Consider the following 17,952-nt stretch of genomic DNA (forward strand, 5'->3'; position numbering starts at 1 on the left):
TTATTCGAGAGGAAACGACCCTTCGTGGCTAGGACACGATAGATAAAGAGAAACGTACACGTCCATTTCTATGTAGATATGTTGACTATGCGTTCCTAGCGAGGTGCTGTGCTGGGACAGTCGATATGGAATCGGGGCCTCTACCAATTCTTTTTTCTTTCCAATAACAGCTGTTGTAACAGTTGCCTACCTTGAAACTCTGGATGCCTTCGCAATCGCCAGCGTTTGGATAATGGGTGATGGGCTGGGGTGTAAGTTATTGACCACTTTCATCATCGAATAGTCAGTCTCTCTGTTGCCATTTCATACGTGTGGTGTTGCGAATGATGTCTTTTTCCTGGGTCGCCAACCTCCATAGATAAATCAAATATGAAACACGGTAGTTTTCTACCTTCCCTGATAGAATTTTTCCGGCATGCCTGTTTGTTTGGTTATATTCGGTCGCCGCGGTGTCTGTCAAGCACGAAGTTTTCAAGGATTGGGATACCTCCTCGGCCAAGAGATATAACGGAGTCATCTGGTGGATTATATATTTCACTGGCATACGCCCTGGACTGGATTCGAGCATGATCTATATGAGGGAAAAGAACAAAAATGGGAGAGCAAAAAGTGATGGCTGGAAAGCATTGACATTAGGCAGTTCAGTGTTCGAGTTCCAGTCCGACTATGCGTGCGAGAAAGACGACAACAGAGTCCGCAGTCAATTGACAAAAGCAAAAGCGAAATTAGGAATCAACCGCCTTGAAGTTATAACAGGTCAGGAAGAAAGAGAAAAAGCAAAAAAAAAGAGGTCGTACCCGGGATCGAACCGGGATTACCGGAATCAGAATCCGATGTGCTAACCATTACACTATACAACCCTGATTTGTTGAGGGCCAATCAGAATTTGACATTATAAACCTGAGTCAATTCCTGGCATCATTCAGCTGCTCTTTCAGTATCACGGGGACATGGTGGAACTAATCGGGGCATTAAAAGTTTTATTACTATACAATATTCCACATCACTTTCGCTATATCGCAGGCTTCCTTCCTATCACCAAGTACATCGGGGTAAACAAGCCCAATTGCCCCCCTTTCACGAGGTTATCAGCGCCATCAGCCAGCTCCTGTGCAGTCTCCGACGTTCCAGCAGGCGCAAGCCGCATAGTTTCCATCGCCCACAACAGCTGACCCATGGCAGTTCGTCCGAACTTCGTCATGCGCAGGACCGTGAGCATATCCCACAAGCTTCTCGTGTACTTCAGCTCGCCTGCAATGGGATAGTACCAGGGGATGGGATCCGGTCGCTCAGCTAGGTCGTCTTCATACTCCAGCACAAACCCGGCCGCTTGGATGGCCTCGATTGCTTCGGCTCGCGTCCGCATATTCACGATTCCGTTTCCACGTTCAATTCCCAACCGAATGGCTCGATGTTCGGGATTCGACTCGTCAAACTTGTCTGTCATGACCCATTCGTATACTCCGAAGCGGCCGCCTGGTTTGAGAACTCGGAAGATCTGTTCGTACACCTTCTGCAGACTCGGGGCGTGCACGGTAGCTTCGATGGCATATACAACGTCGAAGGAGTTAGGCGGGCAGTCCAGATGCTGTATCGTCGTCAGCGAGAGTGTGCGAGGGGTTTAGATGGTCTGGGTGGACGCTTACCATGAAGTCTCCCTTGAAGAAGGAAACCCGATCATCCAGGCCAGCCTTCTCTGCATACCTCGTGGCCCGAGCAATCTGATATGCATTGTTGTTGACGCCTACCACCTGACACCCCGTGAACTGAGCGATCTCACGAGCAGGACCTCCCACGCCACAGCCCACATCCAGCACCTCCATGCCCCCTTTGATGCCCAGTTTATACGCAAGGTAATGTTCGTGTCGTGCTAGCGCCTGGAGGAATGGCTCGCCGATACTGAACCGACAGAAATGGAACGACTGGGCCCACGCTTCTTCATAAAAGTCCGTGACTAGATCATAATAGCTACCGTGCACCGAACGATCAGCTGTCTGCAACGATGATTCGGCTTTCAAGTACAGGGTTGTGAAACTCACTTGTTGACCACGCCCATGTACTCGGTCGTTCGCTCTTTTCGGGCCTCGTCGGTGGTCGCGTCGATACCCTTCTCTTCCTTCCATCGACGCACATACTCATTTGTGATCTCGCGGTGGGCAGAGTTGTTCTTCTTGAGCATGGCGAAGAAAGCGTTTTTCTCTTCGGCGGACTTGCCATGCATTGCCTTCATCAGGGCGGCGTCGGGGTCTTCCTTCAAGACAACGGTTGAAGAAACCATCTTATTGTGATTATATAGACAACTTATGTAGAGGAAAAAAAAGAAAAGAGGCAGAATTAATCAATAGGAGAAAAAGAAAAGGGTATCAAAAAGTCAAATCTGGTTAAAAAGCGATAACCCAAAGAAGCTGACAGGGAGGAAGCCAGACATTCTTATACCAACATCACCGCCAGCAGCCAATTAGAAGAACAATGAATGAACATTCTATACGCAGGAAATACGACATTTACCCGCATCGGATCGAACAGACCTAGGTAGAAGCCTTCAACTCCTGGATCTGTACTTCGGAGTATATGCCGCCAAGAAGGTGCGTATCGGTGTCGTATTCCCTCGCGTGTACCAAGTGGGTCAGGTTCCTTGCGTTTCTGTTGCAACCAGGCATCGTATGGCTTACTTAGTGTACGACATTACGACGGCTGACATATCCTGCTCTTGATTCCTGTTACCGCTGCCCTTTTACCTTTATTTGCATTGCGTATTCGCTCGTATACGTGGTGTGGTAGGTAGGGTCGGCTGAAACGGTCTATTCCAGAAACGGCCCGAAGCGATGCCTGGCATATTAGTTGTCATCTCGTTGGCCCCATGAAAGTTGAGACCCAAGTACTCCGTACCCGGAATGCGAGGGATCTATAGAAGAAGATTGGTACTTTTGCGTTGACACCCTCGGTGAAGGACTGGCGGGCAGACCAGCTTCCTCGGCGACAAGATCGCACTCCGCTTTTCATCGAATGTTCATCCAATATATACTTCAAAGCCTCGGTGCTTCGATATCTCCGTGATTTCAATCTTCGTGAGTTCAGCACATCGAGTGCCCAATCCACTGACCGGCCTGCAGATATGCAGAGCCCTAAGATAGTGGCATTATACAGACCGGTCCAGACAGAAATAGTTTCTAGAGACCTGCGAGCAGAATACTTATAGCCCACGGAGCAGTGTCAGCCCATTATCTATCCTACGTATAATCCGTGCGAGGTAAATGACCAGCAAGAAGTTCCTCGCTACAATTGAAACTCCGCATCGTCACTTAATTCCGATCTACCGGGCCCAATGTTGGATACATCTAACGGGCGCCATATATTGACTCTATCTAGGGTCTCAATCTCCATCGGGAGATTTAATATGAAAGCGCGGTAGGTGACAGACCACAACGCTGCCACATAACCATGGCCTTTCTGAAACTGCAACACCCGGAAGGAAAAAGAATCGCCCTCCACAGAACCCAAACACTAGGTTCCCAGGGAACACGATGTGACATAGAACTTCTGTTACTAGGATAGACGTCCTATACTACCGATCTATCGTCCCCGTGCATGTTATCATGTTATCGAGACCTTAGTTGACTGATAGTTTCAGCTACCCTGACACCCGGAAAAGAAGAAAGCAGTACCACTGGCATATCGAGCCCTTACCCGCATTTTGAGCTCAAACCGTCCCAGAAAAGAAAGAGTTCACCCCAGTAACGAAGATATCCCTGTCACAAGGGCCAAATAATCGAGCCAATACAATCTAAACAGACCATTGGATGGAAGATCAATGACTCATACTCCGTACCATATCCACTGTTTACACATGAAGAGAAAAGGATCCACCATCCCTCCAACCCCTTACCTTTCAACATCTAACCCTAACACCAGCCATAGCAATCAACACCCATGACTATCAATGAGCATAGGCTCATAGTGTCAAGATGTCGCCCGGCCCTTCAACAAATCAGGGTTGTATAGTGTAATGGTTAGCACATCGGATTCTGATTCCGGTAATCCCGGTTCGATCCCGGGTACGACCTCTTCTTTTTTGCTTTTTTTTATATTGTTCAGTCTCTATCCGAGACGTTTTCAGGGAGAATGGGGCATTGTGCTGGCTTTTGAGATATACCTCGGTTGTCTTTTTATGCACCGATTGATCATATCGATTAATGTAGTTGCGTTTGCGACATGTCCGATGAAGTATCAGAAACAAGTAAACCTGGGGGTGGCTATAGCTTATACTATCATACAAGACGAGTCTAGACGAATGAGACGTATAGTTAGTAGAGCATCACATCTGGCGTTTAATTCTACTGTACTGCATTGTTTTGCTTCTCTGGTTCTGTGCCTAGTAGATTCCTTCCCCTCAACTCTGGGTGCATTCTATACGGAAAAAGAAAGCCTGAGGCATCAAACTCCATGGGATGCCGAAAGTACAGCAACAAATCTATTTTGAAGAATAGGGAGGAAAACCATTTAATTAGGAATTAATTTTCAAGCCTTGAATGGTAAATCAATCTCCCTCCCCACCATTCACCCCTCCAAATCTCTCAATAAATCTACCCAGCAAAGCTCCCTAGGGTGTGTATCGTTATGGAAATGACAGTGTTCAACAACTCCGAACTATGAACACATTCTCCAGCAGGTTTACGCCTTTAGGACTATAGTGTCAATTTACTTTGAGTTCTTTCAACAAATAGGTTGTATAGTGTAATGGTTAGCACATCGGATTCTGATTCCGGTAATCCCGGTTCGATCCCGGGTACGACCTCTTCTTTTTTCGCTTTTTTGATTTTCACCTGCCGATTTCTAGCATGAGACCTCGTTATATTACTTATTCATTTTCTTTTACTCCGCTGCGCAGTGTGGGATTGGTACAATTGAATGATATGCGGGAGACGTGATCCCAAGAATAGGTAGTAGATTTCGATATGAACCTGAATATCAATCCACTGGACCCTGAACACCATTCCTATGCCATACATATAAGCAGGCAATCCATACACCGTCAAGTCAGGCAATGTAGCAATGGTAAAACGGTTCAACCAGATGTAAGAAGATGGAGAATAAAGAAAAAAGGCGTATATTAAGGTATTCTATCAAACATCCACATGAATACAATGAGATGAAAAGAGAACTCGTGACAGAAAGTAACAAACGTAAATAAGCAGGTGGTATTGTTTTATTCTTCGTAAATCTTGACTCGATCGGCGTATTCTTTGATCTTCGACACGAATGTCTCTTCGATTTCGTCGCCGTGGCCGCTGGCGATGCGGAGGATGAGTTCGTTAAGAGATGCGCGGCCTAGGATGTCGACGTGGTCGCCTTGCTATTGTTAGTATCGTGGGTCGAATATATCAAGTTAGACAGAAGTACTCACCTGTGTTGGGACCACCGCGGGGTGAAAATCGATCCGGCTCATGAGGCATCTCATATACCTTGATCTTGATCCCCGAGGGATTATATCGCTTGATGTGCCAGCCCTTGGCGCACATGTAGCCCGTACTCAGTAGATTGACGGTCCCGTCACCTTCACCCATGACAACGCCGTGGTCGACGCCGTCGCCGTTGGTGACCGTGGTGTCGATACTGACGTTCAGGTTGACCAGGGGGTCGCGTTCCTCCTGGTAGAAGTAGCTGCGTTCGGTGGGTTTGCCGACGCCATACAGACAGTAGATCTTCATGTCTGGGGCCCGCGGCAGTCGGGCCTCGAGGGGGTTCAGCCAGGTGCGAGGGTCCTTTTCATTGGCCTCGACTTCCTTGGTGGTGTGCGCGACGCCATGCGAGTAGCTGGCGAGCACCTGGTTACGGTACCAGTCGTCGCTCTGGTCCAGCAGATACGACAGGCTCTCTGGGGTGGTCAGGTTCTTCGCCGTGAGGGTGGAGTTGCTCTCGCGGAAGTTCAGCAGGGTCCCGAACGACATCGGCTGCCCCGGCTGGTCGTCCGGGGCCCAGGTGGAATTGCCCCAGACAGCTTCGCCGCCCTTGGGCAACATGCTCGAGATGCCCGGCATGGCGCGGAAGATCTCCGCGCGCTCTTCCTTGGACAGGAACTTCTCCAGTCCGTACACGGCGAACGCGTTCAGCTGGGCCGTGTCACGCATCTCTCCCGATAGGACGGCCGTGAGCCCCTTAACGGCGCCCAGCATGCAGCCGCTAACATTGATCCAAGAGGCGATGTGGTTGTTCACCCAGTCCTTCCCACCCTTGCCATGATCGTCGCTCTCAACCCACTTGAAGAAATACAGCACCACTTGCGAGCCCATACTATGCGAAGCTAGGGTCACCTTCTCGCCGCGCACCTGGACAGCAGTCTCCACGTAGGACTTGAGCCGACTGAAATACTGGTCACGGATCTCCAGATGCTGATACGCCAGTCGCCAATCGTACGCCGCCGTAAAGGCATTGGTCGGGTCATATCCTATCGTCGCCAGGTTCTCGAGGATCTTGTTCCAGATCCAGTAGCCGGTGATGAAGAAATCGGTCGCATCGAAGCCCTGCGCGGCCCGGAGCTTGATCCCCGGCGGATCCATCCCCGTCTCCTTATCCAGCATGACATGATTCTTCCATTCCGCTTTATCCAGAACCAGCGCGCGCATCATACTCCAACTGCCCCAAAGCCGACGCCGGAAGTACTGCCGGGACTGCGTGCCCGTTCCCCAACTCTCGAGTCCGGTGGAAATCACACCGGGGATCATAACAACAGGATGTTTGGCTTCGATTCCTTGTGATTGAAGATGAAGTCCGACGGAGAAGGAGTCATAACTGACCGTGTCGCGTTCATGTTGCTATTCGAAGTAAAAGAAGACGAAAGCCGTTAGTCAATTTACCCAGTAGTATAGCACCCGGGACGCCATCTTTTAGGTCAAGCATACCGAGAACTCCCTCGCATCCCTAACAATGCCCTGCGGAATCACATCCATCAACGAATCCAAATTTAAATCCATCAGCGACTCCAAACTAATGACGTCCTGCTGGTTGGCGAAGAGGACGGCCACCAGGATGCCGAAGAGGCCGCCCAACGCGAAGATCAATCCATTGCGACGCTTACTACGCGGTTTCGTAACAAAGGAACCAAACTTCTCGGGCGGAGGAGGCGTAGACGAGGGCGAGGAGGCTGATTGAGCATTATTGGGCTCCGACGGGACGTCGTCCTTATCCTTGGCCAGACGACGGCGGAGCATGAGAGGCAGAGAAGAGGAAAGAGGGAGGAAGGGGGGGAGGGGGGTGGATAAGACGGAATCAATTAATTGACACTCAGAGACAATAAGAACTCAACGATTGACAAAACCCGATGAATAGAAAAAAGAAAAGGGAAAAAGAAAGGACGAAAGAAAAGCGTGAGGGAAAAAGAGAGCGACCCGGAATCACATGTCGGCGGACGTCATGAAAATCTTCCCTTTCCTTCTTCCTTTCCTCCAAACATTCCCCGAACTTGTCAGTGTCAACACCAACAATCCCATCGACATCCCATACCCCACACTTTATTATTCTTTAATTCTTAATCTTCCTCAAATGCCCCCGGAATGAACCACCATGACGACCTCCCCGCCGTCCCCGCCGCCGCCCCAGCAGCAGATGTAACAGCCCCTCCTCCTCCGGCTCCCTCCTCCGACCTCCGCTACACCCGCTACGACGGATCCCGCGAGGATGAATACGTCGCCGCCATGCGCCAGCTCATCTCCAAGGACCTCTCCGAGCCGTACAGCATCTACGTCTATCGCTACTTCCTCTACCAATGGGGCGACCTCTGTTTCATGGCCATGGATGACTCGCGGCCCGAGGACCCCATGGTCGGCGTCGTGGTGTCCAAACTGGAGCCGCACCGCGGAGGGCCCTTGAGGGGGTATATTGCCATGTTGGCGGTGCGCGAGGAGTTTCGTGGCCGGGGCATTGCGACCAAATTGGTGCGCATGGCTATTGATGCGATGATTGAACGGGATGCGGATGAGGTACGTTCTCCTTCTCGTTGTTGGGGTTGGGGGGGGATCATATGTTTGTTGTACAGGTGTTGCACGGCGGGCGGGCCTTGTTCGCTTTTGTCCTCCATCCCCCCATCCCCTCCCCCCCCCCCAAAGCTTACTGCCTCGTTAATTTCTCCCTCTCCTCTTCACGGCGGACATACGTAGAGGAGAGAGATTGCCAGTGGATCGACTGACATGAAAACCGACAGATTGCCCTCGAAACCGAAATCACCAACACGGCCGCCATCAAGCTCTACGAACGCCTCGGCTTCCTGCGCAGCAAGCAACTGCACCGCTATTACCTGAACGGCAACTCGGCCTACCGACTGGTGCTATATTTGAAAGAAGGCGTGGGGTCGGTGAGGACGGAATTCGATGCTTACGGTCCGACTGCACCGGAAATGAGCGGTGCCATGCCTGCTCCTCCGCCGCCGGCGTTGCTGCATGGAAATGGCAGTGGATAATCATCCACTTTCTTATAGATATACGCAATTATGACAATAGATCGGATGACTTGACGACTGGAGAACAATCAAATACATAACAATGCATTCTATATTCCCTAATTAGGGTATGTGTACATTATATATATATACAAGGTATGTAGTTACACAGGTATCTATAGCTAGCGGGGAGACATGGATAAACATAGGTTGATGTACAGAACTTGGCACAATATAAAGAGAGACCAAGGCTGGGTAGCTGGCATGCCGGACAATGCACCGAAAAGAAAAAAAAAATGGAAAGAACATTTGCAACGCCGCTCAAGTCGATGCCATGTGAGAGTAATATACAAGGGGACCAAATGTCTGAACAGCCTGACTGGAGTAAGAGAAGCTGTGAGGGACTCAAGCTGTCGCTCACACAACCACGCCCATATCATAGCTTGGGGTTCCACTTGCGGTGCACGGGAACGTGAAGGGCGTTCTGCAGCAGCCATTTCATCGGCAGTGGAACGCGATGCCATTGAGCATCCAAGTTGGCGGCAGCCTCCAACATGTGAGGCAGGGGCATTTCGGGACGGTAGAAGAGCCCGACACGGATATCGCGATGTAGCAATTGCTTGGCGAACACACTACGCCGATGACCTTCACTGTTGCTCGGATTGAGGCCTGGGTCGAGGTAGGCGATCGGATTCGAATGGTACTCAGACGGGGCGTATGTCATGACCTTGCTCTGGCCGATGTACTTCGGAAGATGCAGGTCCACACCGACCGCAACCTTCCCGGCATTCCTGTGCCAGGCGTTGACGAATTCGTTATCCTCGGGGAGTATGGCTCTTCTCATTAGTGCCGCGTCGACACGCTTCTTCATTGCGAACGTCACGGCCCCGTACAGGCAGGCGTATCGCCACAGCACGCGGGTGAGATTGTAACGGCGATCATCCCAGGCCATGAAGAAAAGTCTCTCCCACATAAGCCCGTCGAAGACCATTTCAGGTTCAGGGCCGCATCGGTACAGATACCGGAGGGCGAGGAATGTATCGTTCCCGAACATGTTCATGATATGAAGGATGGAACTGCTGTTGATCGGAAAGTTCTCCTCCCGACAGATCTCCAGCAGCCGGTCCAAAGACATGTAATCGCGACGACGTTGGATGACACCAAACATCAGGCTGATCGAGAGGCCCGTAGTCCAATCTCTTGTCTGCGCGTTGAGCTCGTTGATGAACGAGTCCACGCTGCGGCCATTCTCTAGATGCGTGTGAAACTTTTGTTCGAGTGTCAATCGAAGGGCCTCCCGCCTCGCATGAATCCCTCTCAGATACCCCCGTCGCAGCAGCCTGTCCGAAAGTTTTTTCCTCTCTTTGGGCCAGGCGACGTGGTCGAGGAAGGTGATCCAGGTGCTTTCGTTCGGTCGGATCTTCGCCCGGAACATAGCCTTGAGAAGCCAGTGATACGTGCTTGGGTCCTGCCGCTGGGCCGCCGACTCCAGGAGGATATTTACGGTGTCCACAGTTGCAACATGTTGGGCCCGGGATAGAACTGGGTAAATATACCGAAAGTACTTATGTTTACACATCCAAGAGAGTGCTTCATTCAACGCAGCCGTAGAAAACAGCTTCTTGTATGCATCAACCGCAAAAACCGCCACCAGGGCGTCGTTCACTTGTTTTCGGTGCGGCGATTTCTCTTCTTCAGAGGGTGAGGGCTTAGAGAGTGTCAGCTCCTCAACGTACTCCGCGAACTCCCGCACAGTTGACAGACTCGCCGCCAAAGGCGTGATTGTGTGTAGCATTGCCGGCCTCGCTCGCTTTATATCCCAAGTGCCTCGAACGAGCGGAGGATCGATACCCTTGGATATGAGGGTGTCTCTGGAAGAGATAACAGGTATCGGAGGTTTCTGGAGGTCGACCAAGGGGTCTGCTTGTTCCTGGAGAATCCGTGCATGTTCAATGCGCTCGCTGGCCAGTTCAATGACACGAGCCGACCCCGAAATTATGACCCGCCGACCCCGGCCATCGCCATCCTGTGGATGCAGCACATGAACCTTGCAGCCATTGTGCACGGGTATGAACCAGATGTTCTCCTTCATCCCCATATTAGTGACCCCCGCGATGAGCCCAACAGTCTCCTCCGGCACCAACAGCTCCTTATGCCTTAACTCCTTCTTCGTCCACCGGGCAGACTTCTTTTGCAATTGCTTTAGTGTAGCTTCTATGACCCTCCATGCAACTCGTTTTTCCTTCGGATTCCGTCGAAAGCGATTCCGTTGGAGAGCCAATTTTGCACGATCTTGGGCCGATAACGTGTACCATTCTGCCCGACTCGCAGGCCATTGCGTCTTATATTTGGAGCTCCGCCTCTTAAAAGAGGGAGACCGTGACGGTGGTTCGGGCCACCTAAGAAAAGGGTTGAACGGGGGTTTGATTGGCCCGATGAATGGCCGGGGGTTTTTCGTCTTCTCGGTTAGTGCGGCGAGGCTCCCTGCGACTTTCGACGAGCCATTGTCCGAGGTATTCGTGGTCGTCGGAGCTTCTGCCTTGCCATCCGTATGGGTAGCTACAGGAGGCTTGCCACGTCTCAAGATGGGTCCGGACAACAGCTTTCGGGGTGGACGAGGACCTCCGAGAATGAGCCGTCGGGCGTGCCTAACCCTCGCAGAAGCAGAAGGCCTGGAAGGAGAAGTCCGGTAATGCCGGACTGTCGACTTGAGCCAGCGCGGGTACAAGAAGAGAAGCGGTTCATCGGGGCCAGCAGCGATGTTGTCCAAGATGGTAGAGACGCGACGCCCTTTTAGGCAAGCTCTGCCATGGGAGAACATCTGCAAAGGTCGAGAAATATGTCAATACATATAAGGGAGGAGATAAGAGGAGACGGAAAGGAGATTGGAGAGGACGAGGTCGGTTCGCGAGGTGGTAAAGACGGTGTTGTGTTCGCCGTCGGTTCTTCCCATGGAGAAAATTGTTGCTGCCTGCTGAGAGAGGCAGGCGGTGAGAGGGTCGGAAAGTCGCGAGCCCGGGAGTTACTTTTTCGTCACGGGATAGCTATACAAACTCCGTATATTCTACAGCAATGCAATGGAACAAGAAAACTATTGAATTATCTATTACACTTGTCATCAATGGAAACCCATTGCAATACCCCTGAAAATTTCACTGAACACAAACGAACATGGGTATCAAGTCCCGAGAACCGAGCTAGAACGCAAAACAAAAAGAGAAAGCTGCTCAACACCAAAACGAATCAAGACGAATACTGATAGATATGACCTTCCTTGCCGATTTCCGCTTCCTTCGGTATACCTTTGATCGGTCCTCCGTCATCCATCGGTTTGAATGAGAACTTCCCCAAATACCTAGACAGTAGGCCTTTCTTCTTGGACCCGGGCGTCAAATCCAGCATCTCTGGCGCCGATGATCGGCGTCGAGCACTGACGACTTCGGGTCCTCGGAGGTGATGTCGCGCGCTGTCTGCGGCCTTGCTGAGGTACTCCTTCTTGCGACGGAGTTCCTCGGCTTCTCGCTCGCCGACATCGGGTATCTTCTGGGACAGCTCGTCGACAACACCGACCAAGTGTGTGAGAACCTGCCATCGCGAGGCCTGGAAGACAAACATGGGCATGATCTCGGGGATCTGAGTAGAGCGAGTCAGCATCAGTCAAGTGGTAGATACGGATGAATTGAATTCCCGAAGCCTTGATATCAATACAGAAACATACCTGTCCTTCCAAATAATACAACTCGGGACCGCCTTCCTCGACAAATCGTCTCAACGCGTCGATCTTCTCGCGGTCCACGATCGCCGTCTTCAGAGCATGCATCAGGCTGGGGATATTTCCAATCTCCTCCAATGGAGCCTCCTCTTCGACCTTGGTGGTGGCCCGACTCAAGTACCCCGAGGAGACGCCCGACGCGCGCTCTGAGCTCGACGCCCTCTTCGATTTCTTCCCCGTGTGGATGGTGAAATAGTCGTCGTTCAGCATATGGGCCATTTCCAGCCCCGTTCGGTCCCGACGACTCCTCTCCGACGCCCGTTTCACCCGCAGCCTCACCCAGCGGCGCCTTCGCACAAACGAATGAAACCACGGATGAGACCCATGCCAGGCCGACGAACCGAAGGAGAACGAGTACTGCCATCCCTGGTCGTCCACGTCCCCCGACATATCCACGTACCATCTTCGCCACGCCCACTCCCAGCTGGGATCAGGCAGTTGCGCATTCGTGATGTTCACGGGACTGTCTCTGAAGTCATGGGTCACCCAAGTGGCGGGGTCGAAGTTCAGCAGCGAGTGGTGCGAATATAGCGGTATCCCGCACAGAAACCACCCCCGCTGATTCTCGTAGAGGATATCCAGATCTGTACCGGGCTTGAGTCCAACCGGATGAGACCTGGGGCCCGACACCGACCCAGTCTCCATCCTCGATACTCCGGACCTAGACCCCGACCCTGACCCCGACCCGCCCCCCTCAGCGCCATCACTTCCTTGCCCGGCCGGCTCCCCAGCGGTCGCAGACGGGGCGAAATCAATCGGATTGGAATCGAGCTGTTCATTCGTCGGAAGAGAGGAAGTAGTCGCGAGACTCGGCGCCCCTCCCAGCGTATTCGTCGCCGTATCCGTCAACGACAACTCCCTGCCATCAGACGGCCTCCTCTCCGTATCTGGATCCCCGTCATCCGTGATCCCCAGTCGATGTGGCTGCCACTTCGCATACTTCCGTCTGGCCAGTTCCCCTCGCACAGACGGCCTCGTAAGCCGTCGCGATAGACGTCGAGATAACTCCGTAGCCGTGGGCGCCTGGGAGGGCGATTCGTCGCGCGGACAGGTATTATCTACCAGCCGGATGCTGGCAGGGTTGTTATTCTCCATGGTGGTATCCGTAGCTGATCATTCCACGCCGTAAAGTTGGTATACGGGATGGAGCGTAATGCACACGTATACACCGCCTTTTCGTGTCCAATTGACTCCTACCCAATCCTATCGCAGCAAGACCCCTGATCCCCTATCTGTACACCAAGTCCATCCTCGTGAATAATCAAGGAGAAAGGGTGGGAAGGGGAAGGGAGGGGCGAGATTGCCGTAGCGTTCGTCGGGCCAACAACCGAGACCAGTACCAGACCCGGGTAGCTAAGCTCGACTAGTACGGAGCAAGGTAAGGGAGAATGAGCTTAATATAAAATGAAACAAGGGGGAAGGAGATCAAGAACAGCTGGCAAGAAGAGTATCGTGTACGGTGTAAGAAAGCCGCTGGGCGAAACGACACATTAAATTGTTAAATCAACCCCCCCCGGAGCTATGAGCCATGAGGTCATAAGATCTAAAAATCAAGAGAAACGAGAGGGCAAGGCAGCCCCGAAACCAAGTGGACTCGATTAGAGTTTCAAGCTGAAGACCAGAGAAGAAAAAGGAAAAAAGAGAAAAGGATCGATCGATCGATGACATCGTTGGCGGGGCTGACGAGGGCAATGATCGACGAGTGGCCTGAGGCTGCCGTTTTCGTACCACGCCTTACTGCCTTACTGCCTGACAAAACAGGCTCCTTATCCGCCTGCCGCATCTGGACAGTTCCTGGGAGAGTTGGAAGTTTACGATCATCCCGTCTGTTATCGCGGACCTCCGACGCGTCTCCACTTCCCTTCTTCCTTCCTGTCTGGATACCTCTCCCCTCTCAATTGACGCGAACCCATTGTCTTCTTACGCCAGAGAAGAAATACAAAAAAGGGGAACGGAACACTTCCACCCTCATCCCGGTGGTCTCAAACAAACAAACAAATCACCATGGCCATGCATCGCAAAATCGAACTCCAGTCCCCCGCGGACTTAACCTACCTCTACGCCAACACCGTCGCGCTCTCCCGACAGAAACTAGACCTTCATCTTCCCCCGTCTGCTAACCAAAGCGATGCACCGGATCCGATGCGCGAGCGTGTTCGTGAATTAGTCGATCAGGTTAGATACAACTCCCTCCCCGCTCTTATCCCCCTCCTCTCTACCAAACCCAAATTCCATAGCACAAACAACCAACAGAGTTGTCGGGAGCTAATTTGGGAGATGAAATAGTACATAACCAAAACATTCACCACCGCCTCCTCCTCAATCAGCATCAACGGGCTCGATTCCTCCTCCGCCCAATTCCCCTTCCCGGCGTCGTTCACGGCACCCACGGAAACAGTCGAATATGAACCCTACGATACGCATCTTGCGGCGCGCGTGACCTCGCTGTATGCGCAGTTGGAGTCGTTGACGACGACGGTGGCGCAGGCGAGACGGGATGCGCCACGGAAGGCGGCGAAGGCGTATGCGGAGCAGCTGAGGAGGGCGATTGAGGAGGATGAGGAGGAATTTAGGGATGATGAGGATGAGGATGGCGAGGGTGGGGAGGGGCAGGGAGAGGGCGTTGATGGGGCTGCTGAGACGACGAATACAGAGACTGCGATGGAGACGGATGAAACGGGGGAGAAGAAGGAGACCGACGGCCCGACTACAGGGGGTGAAGGTGCAGATATCGCGATGCCGGATGCAGATGCGAACGCGGATCAACAACCCCAGGACCAGTCCCAGTCACAGCCACAAGCGCAGTCACAAGAACAAGCACAAACACAATCCAAGAAACGAAGCCGCGAGGACGGCGATGGGCCTTCACGTCGGAAGTCGAAAGCCCGCAAGGCTCAATGGGATCTCAAGGTACCGCTGGGAACGGACCACGAGGCCGAGCGCTGGCGTACCGGCGAAGTGGCCGAGGTTTACGAAGACGCGCTGCGGACGCTGCTGCGACTCCAGGGCGAAGGCGACGATGATTCTGCGGCCGAGGGCTCGACATCAGACGGATATGCGTTGGCGTCGACGGTTGGGAAAACGGAACGAGCGAGACAGGCCGTGGAGGTGGTCGAGAAGAAGGTGTGATTTCTTGTCTATATTCATGTTTTGTTTGTTTGTTTTAAATATTCTGGCGTCAGGCATGGATGGAATGATACCAACTTCGATTGATTAATTGACATTGACTGATGAATTGAATCCCTCATATTTGCTTTTGAACGCACTGTACGTAGTGACTACCTACTCAACGAGTGATTCCGAACCCACAACATACTGAACACACTGATTAAAACCTAGGACCCTCAAAAGTAACATATTTATCTCAGCCAGCTATATACCAATAGAATATTGAACATTCATCTCTCCTAACACCAACCCAACTAACTCGACGTCCCCCAAACAATCCAGTAGTAACAAGCAAGCAAGCAAGCGAGCAAGTACTTATAGAAAGCAACAAACAACGAACCCCTTTCTCGCCATTACTCTCTTCGCATCTCCTCAGCCCCCCATCTATAATATAGAAAAGATAAGCACCACCGCGCCGCTCATGTTATCTTGTGAAACTTTAATATCTAAGAACCCAAACAACGAAACAGGCAAAAGAAATATCAAAAGAGATGGGTGATGGGAGCTAGTTCAGCTCTGCTAGTCACCTGTCACCTGTCACAGTCACCCGCCACTCGTCATCAAAGGCAATATTCAATTATTGAATTGTGAAGGGTAAAAGAAGGAACCAAATAGTAGAGATCCAAAGGCAAGAAAAGAGAAAAAAAGGTGTCTAAACGGATATAGAGCATGTTCTAGGGGAACATGATGCGTAGAGAGGAAGAGCGACAAAGGAGGAGGATAGGGGGGGAAATAGCGCCTATAATCTTTTTATACCATATTGGTCCCAAGAACAAAAGAAATCACGGGAAAAGAACAAAATCAACAAGTCAATAAAGTAGGAAGGATAATCTATGCGCTGGGTTGAGAGCCTTCGGCAACAGGCTCGGTCTTCTGCTCAATACCGGCATCCTCGTTCTTGACCACGTTCGAGTCCTCCTGGGGCACAGCCCACTTGGGGGTTCTGGCCCATTCCGCCTCTTGCCAGGGACCCATGTCGCTCAACTCGCAGCCACCAGCGCACTGGCAGCTACCGCCGAACTCGACGGGCAGGTTCTCGGCGGGGACCTGCTCCAAGAGCTTCTTCTTGTAGTCGGAGCCGAGGATGTGAATCTTGTCGACGGTGACGGGGTCCAGGAAGCCCTTGACCACGTTGAAAGCGCCGCTGAATCCCCAAGGGGCGTTGATCAGGTAGAACTTGCCCAGTCGCTCGGGGTAGTAGTTCTGCGAGATACCGGAGGCCTGACGAACGTATCCGTAGACGGAGGGGATACTCGTGATTCCAACGCCCTTCAGGTCCATGATGGTGCAGCAAGTCTCCAGCAGTTTGCCGGACTTCCGCGAGCAGGCGGGCAAGCGGGGGTCGGCGAGCTTCTCGTACTCGGTGACGAGGTTCTGCAGCATGCGCTCGGAGGTGGTAATCTTGTACATGGCGTTCAGGTCAATCTTGCCCATCTTTTCAATGTAGACGGGTCTTCCATCCTATTTCACCAGATCAAACGTTAGCACACCGGATCGAGATCCACGGGAAATCGGAAGGAGAAACGGAGGACGCAACGCACCTTGTCGGTTTTGTGGTAGTACTGGGGGTAGTACTTGAACACCTCGGGCTTCTCCTTGTAGTCGAAAGTACGAGCGAGGTCGTCGGTGCCGAACTCCTTGCGCCACTTCTCAGAGTCCACGAACCTGAAGGCAGGAAAGGCTCTCGTCAGCGGGTGTAACCTTTTTGGTGGAGGGGGGGAGGGGGCGGGTCTGGGTTCTAACGTACATGGCCTTCGCAGCGGCGACGTCGAACTTGCGGGCTCTGAGGAAACGCAGCAAGGTGAGGGTATCTAGACGCTTGGTGTAGCCCTCCTTCTCCAGCTCACTCCGGAGCTGTTCGACCTTGGCGTCCTGCTCGGGGGTGGTATGGCCAGGGTGGCCGCTCTTAGACTCCGGCGCCGTTGTCGGGAAGTCATAGTCGTCATACTTCGACGTAGGGGGGTTCTGGTTCTCAACGGGGGCGGCCATTGTGAAGGTTGGGATTGAATGGGGGAGTGGGAAGAAAGAGAGGAGAGGGAGTGTTGTTGTGAGGAAGAAGAGAACCTTAAGGCGGAAGAGAGGCAGAAGAAGTTAAGTTACCCGTGGTCGGATTGGCTTAGCGTGAGAAGATGAGACTGATAGGGAGAGGAGTGCAAGGTGGGGGGGGGTTTTAAAACGCAATCACACAAATAACGGGTGGAGAGTCTGGTGGAAAAGGAAAAGAGGAAGAGGAAGAGGAGAGGCGAGAGAAGAAAGAAAATTGAAAAATTCAAATAAGAAGAAGCGAAGAGGGGAAAGGAAGATGCAGGAGGCGAAAGAGCAGAACAGACGGTCAACGTGCAGGGTGGAGTCACGGGGAGGGGCTGTTCGTCGTCAGGAGTCGCCGTAGACAACGGAGTATACGGAGTACTCAGTAGTTCTGTTATTTCTTCCTCTGAAGAATCCATCGCCGATTCTTGTCAGGAGGAAATTGTTACAGTACTTCCTAAATAAGACAATAGTCGTCACTTCGAATCGACCCTCGCTCCACCGCCAGCTACGACCTGTATCGATATATCAATCTGTCAATTCTGGATATCTA

The 17,952-nt window shown here is 52.0% G+C and overlaps 7 protein-coding genes and 3 non-coding genes across 10 annotated transcripts; 4 read left to right on the top strand and 6 right to left on the bottom strand.

Moving 5' to 3' along the window:
* Positions 1 to 788: 788 nt before the first annotated feature.
* Positions 789 to 860, bottom strand: LDX57_001671. Its single transcript has one exon. It is a non-coding gene; the product is annotated as a tRNA-Gln (tRNA).
* A 152-nt stretch (positions 861 to 1,012) lies between these two features.
* Positions 1,013 to 2,278, bottom strand: ERG6_1 (sterol methyltransferase; the record flags this gene model as incomplete). The annotated part of the gene is made up of 3 exons (XM_046083318.1): positions 1,013 to 1,588; positions 1,647 to 1,968; positions 2,040 to 2,278. 3 exons carry the CDS (start codon positions 2,276 to 2,278, stop codon positions 1,013 to 1,015), a joined length of 1,137 nt encoding a protein of 378 aa, XP_045939275.1.
* A 1,714-nt stretch (positions 2,279 to 3,992) lies between these two features.
* Positions 3,993 to 4,064, top strand: LDX57_001673. The gene has a single exon. It is a non-coding gene; the product is annotated as a tRNA-Gln (tRNA).
* Positions 4,065 to 4,723: 659 nt separating this feature from the next.
* Positions 4,724 to 4,795, top strand: LDX57_001674. The gene has a single exon. It is a non-coding gene; the product is annotated as a tRNA-Gln (tRNA).
* A 29-nt stretch (positions 4,796 to 4,824) lies between these two features.
* Positions 4,825 to 7,363, bottom strand: LRO1 (phospholipid:diacylglycerol acyltransferase). The gene is made up of 3 exons (XM_046083319.1): positions 6,900 to 7,363; positions 5,405 to 6,812; positions 4,825 to 5,349 (listed from the first exon to the last, which is right to left on the bottom strand). The coding sequence occupies exons 1-3, from the start codon at positions 7,206 to 7,208 to the stop codon at positions 5,207 to 5,209; spliced, it is 1,860 nt and encodes a 619-aa protein (XP_045939276.1). The 5' UTR covers positions 7,209 to 7,363; the 3' UTR covers positions 4,825 to 5,206.
* A 187-nt stretch (positions 7,364 to 7,550) lies between these two features.
* naa30 (peptide alpha-N-acetyltransferase MAK3) lies at positions 7,551 to 8,452 on the top strand (the record flags this gene model as incomplete). The annotated part of the gene is made up of 2 exons (XM_046083320.1): positions 7,551 to 7,976; positions 8,198 to 8,452. The coding sequence occupies 2 exons, from the start codon at positions 7,551 to 7,553 to the stop codon at positions 8,450 to 8,452; spliced, it is 681 nt and encodes a 226-aa protein (XP_045939277.1).
* Positions 8,453 to 8,867: 415 nt separating this feature from the next.
* LDX57_001677 (uncharacterized protein) lies at positions 8,868 to 11,252 on the bottom strand (the record flags this gene model as incomplete). Its single annotated transcript, XM_046083321.1, has 1 exon — positions 8,868 to 11,252. One exon carries the CDS (start codon positions 11,250 to 11,252, stop codon positions 8,868 to 8,870), a length of 2,385 nt encoding a protein of 794 aa, XP_045939278.1.
* A 254-nt stretch (positions 11,253 to 11,506) lies between these two features.
* LDX57_001678 (uncharacterized protein) lies at positions 11,507 to 14,458 on the bottom strand. Its single transcript, XM_046083322.1, has 2 exons — positions 12,150 to 14,458; positions 11,507 to 12,064 (listed from the first exon to the last, which is right to left on the bottom strand). The coding sequence occupies exons 1-2, from the start codon at positions 13,296 to 13,298 to the stop codon at positions 11,675 to 11,677; spliced, it is 1,539 nt and encodes a 512-aa protein (XP_045939279.1). The 5' UTR covers positions 13,299 to 14,458; the 3' UTR covers positions 11,507 to 11,674.
* Positions 14,208 to 15,332, top strand: LDX57_001679 (uncharacterized protein; the record flags this gene model as incomplete). Its single annotated transcript, XM_046083323.1, has 2 exons — positions 14,208 to 14,378; positions 14,490 to 15,332. 2 exons carry the CDS (start codon positions 14,208 to 14,210, stop codon positions 15,330 to 15,332), a joined length of 1,014 nt encoding a protein of 337 aa, XP_045939280.1.
* An 870-nt stretch (positions 15,333 to 16,202) lies between these two features.
* Positions 16,203 to 17,360, bottom strand: SEC14 (SEC14 family lipid-binding protein; the record flags this gene model as incomplete). The annotated part of the gene is made up of 3 exons (XM_046083324.1): positions 16,203 to 16,832; positions 16,913 to 17,036; positions 17,119 to 17,360. 3 exons carry the CDS (start codon positions 17,358 to 17,360, stop codon positions 16,203 to 16,205), a joined length of 996 nt encoding a protein of 331 aa, XP_045939281.1.
* Positions 17,361 to 17,952: the final 592 nt, after the last annotated feature.

The sequence above is a fragment of the Aspergillus melleus genome (assembly GCF_016097325.1).
Source record: "Aspergillus melleus strain CBS 546.65 chromosome Unknown contig1, whole genome shotgun sequence".
Classification (NCBI taxonomy): domain Eukaryota; kingdom Fungi; phylum Ascomycota; class Eurotiomycetes; order Eurotiales; family Aspergillaceae; genus Aspergillus; species Aspergillus melleus.

Coding starts and splice junctions, on each gene's coding strand:
- LRO1 (XM_046083319.1), bottom strand. CDS start 7,208: ATGCTCCGCCGTCGTCTGGCCAAGGATAAGGACGACGTCCCGTCGGAG. Junction 6,813..6,899: donor GGGATGCGAGGGAGTTCTCG/GTATGCTTGACC, acceptor TACTTCGAATAG/CAACATGAACGCGACACGGT. Junction 5,350..5,404: donor CCGCGGTGGTCCCAACACAG/GTGAGTACTTCT, acceptor AACAATAGCAAG/GCGACCACGTCGACATCCTA.
- LDX57_001678 (XM_046083322.1), bottom strand. CDS start 13,298: ATGGAGAATAACAACCCTGCCAGCATCCGGCTGGTAGATAATACCTGT. Junction 12,065..12,149: donor TGTATTATTTGGAAGGACAG/GTATGTTTCTGT, acceptor CGCTCTACTCAG/ATCCCCGAGATCATGCCCAT.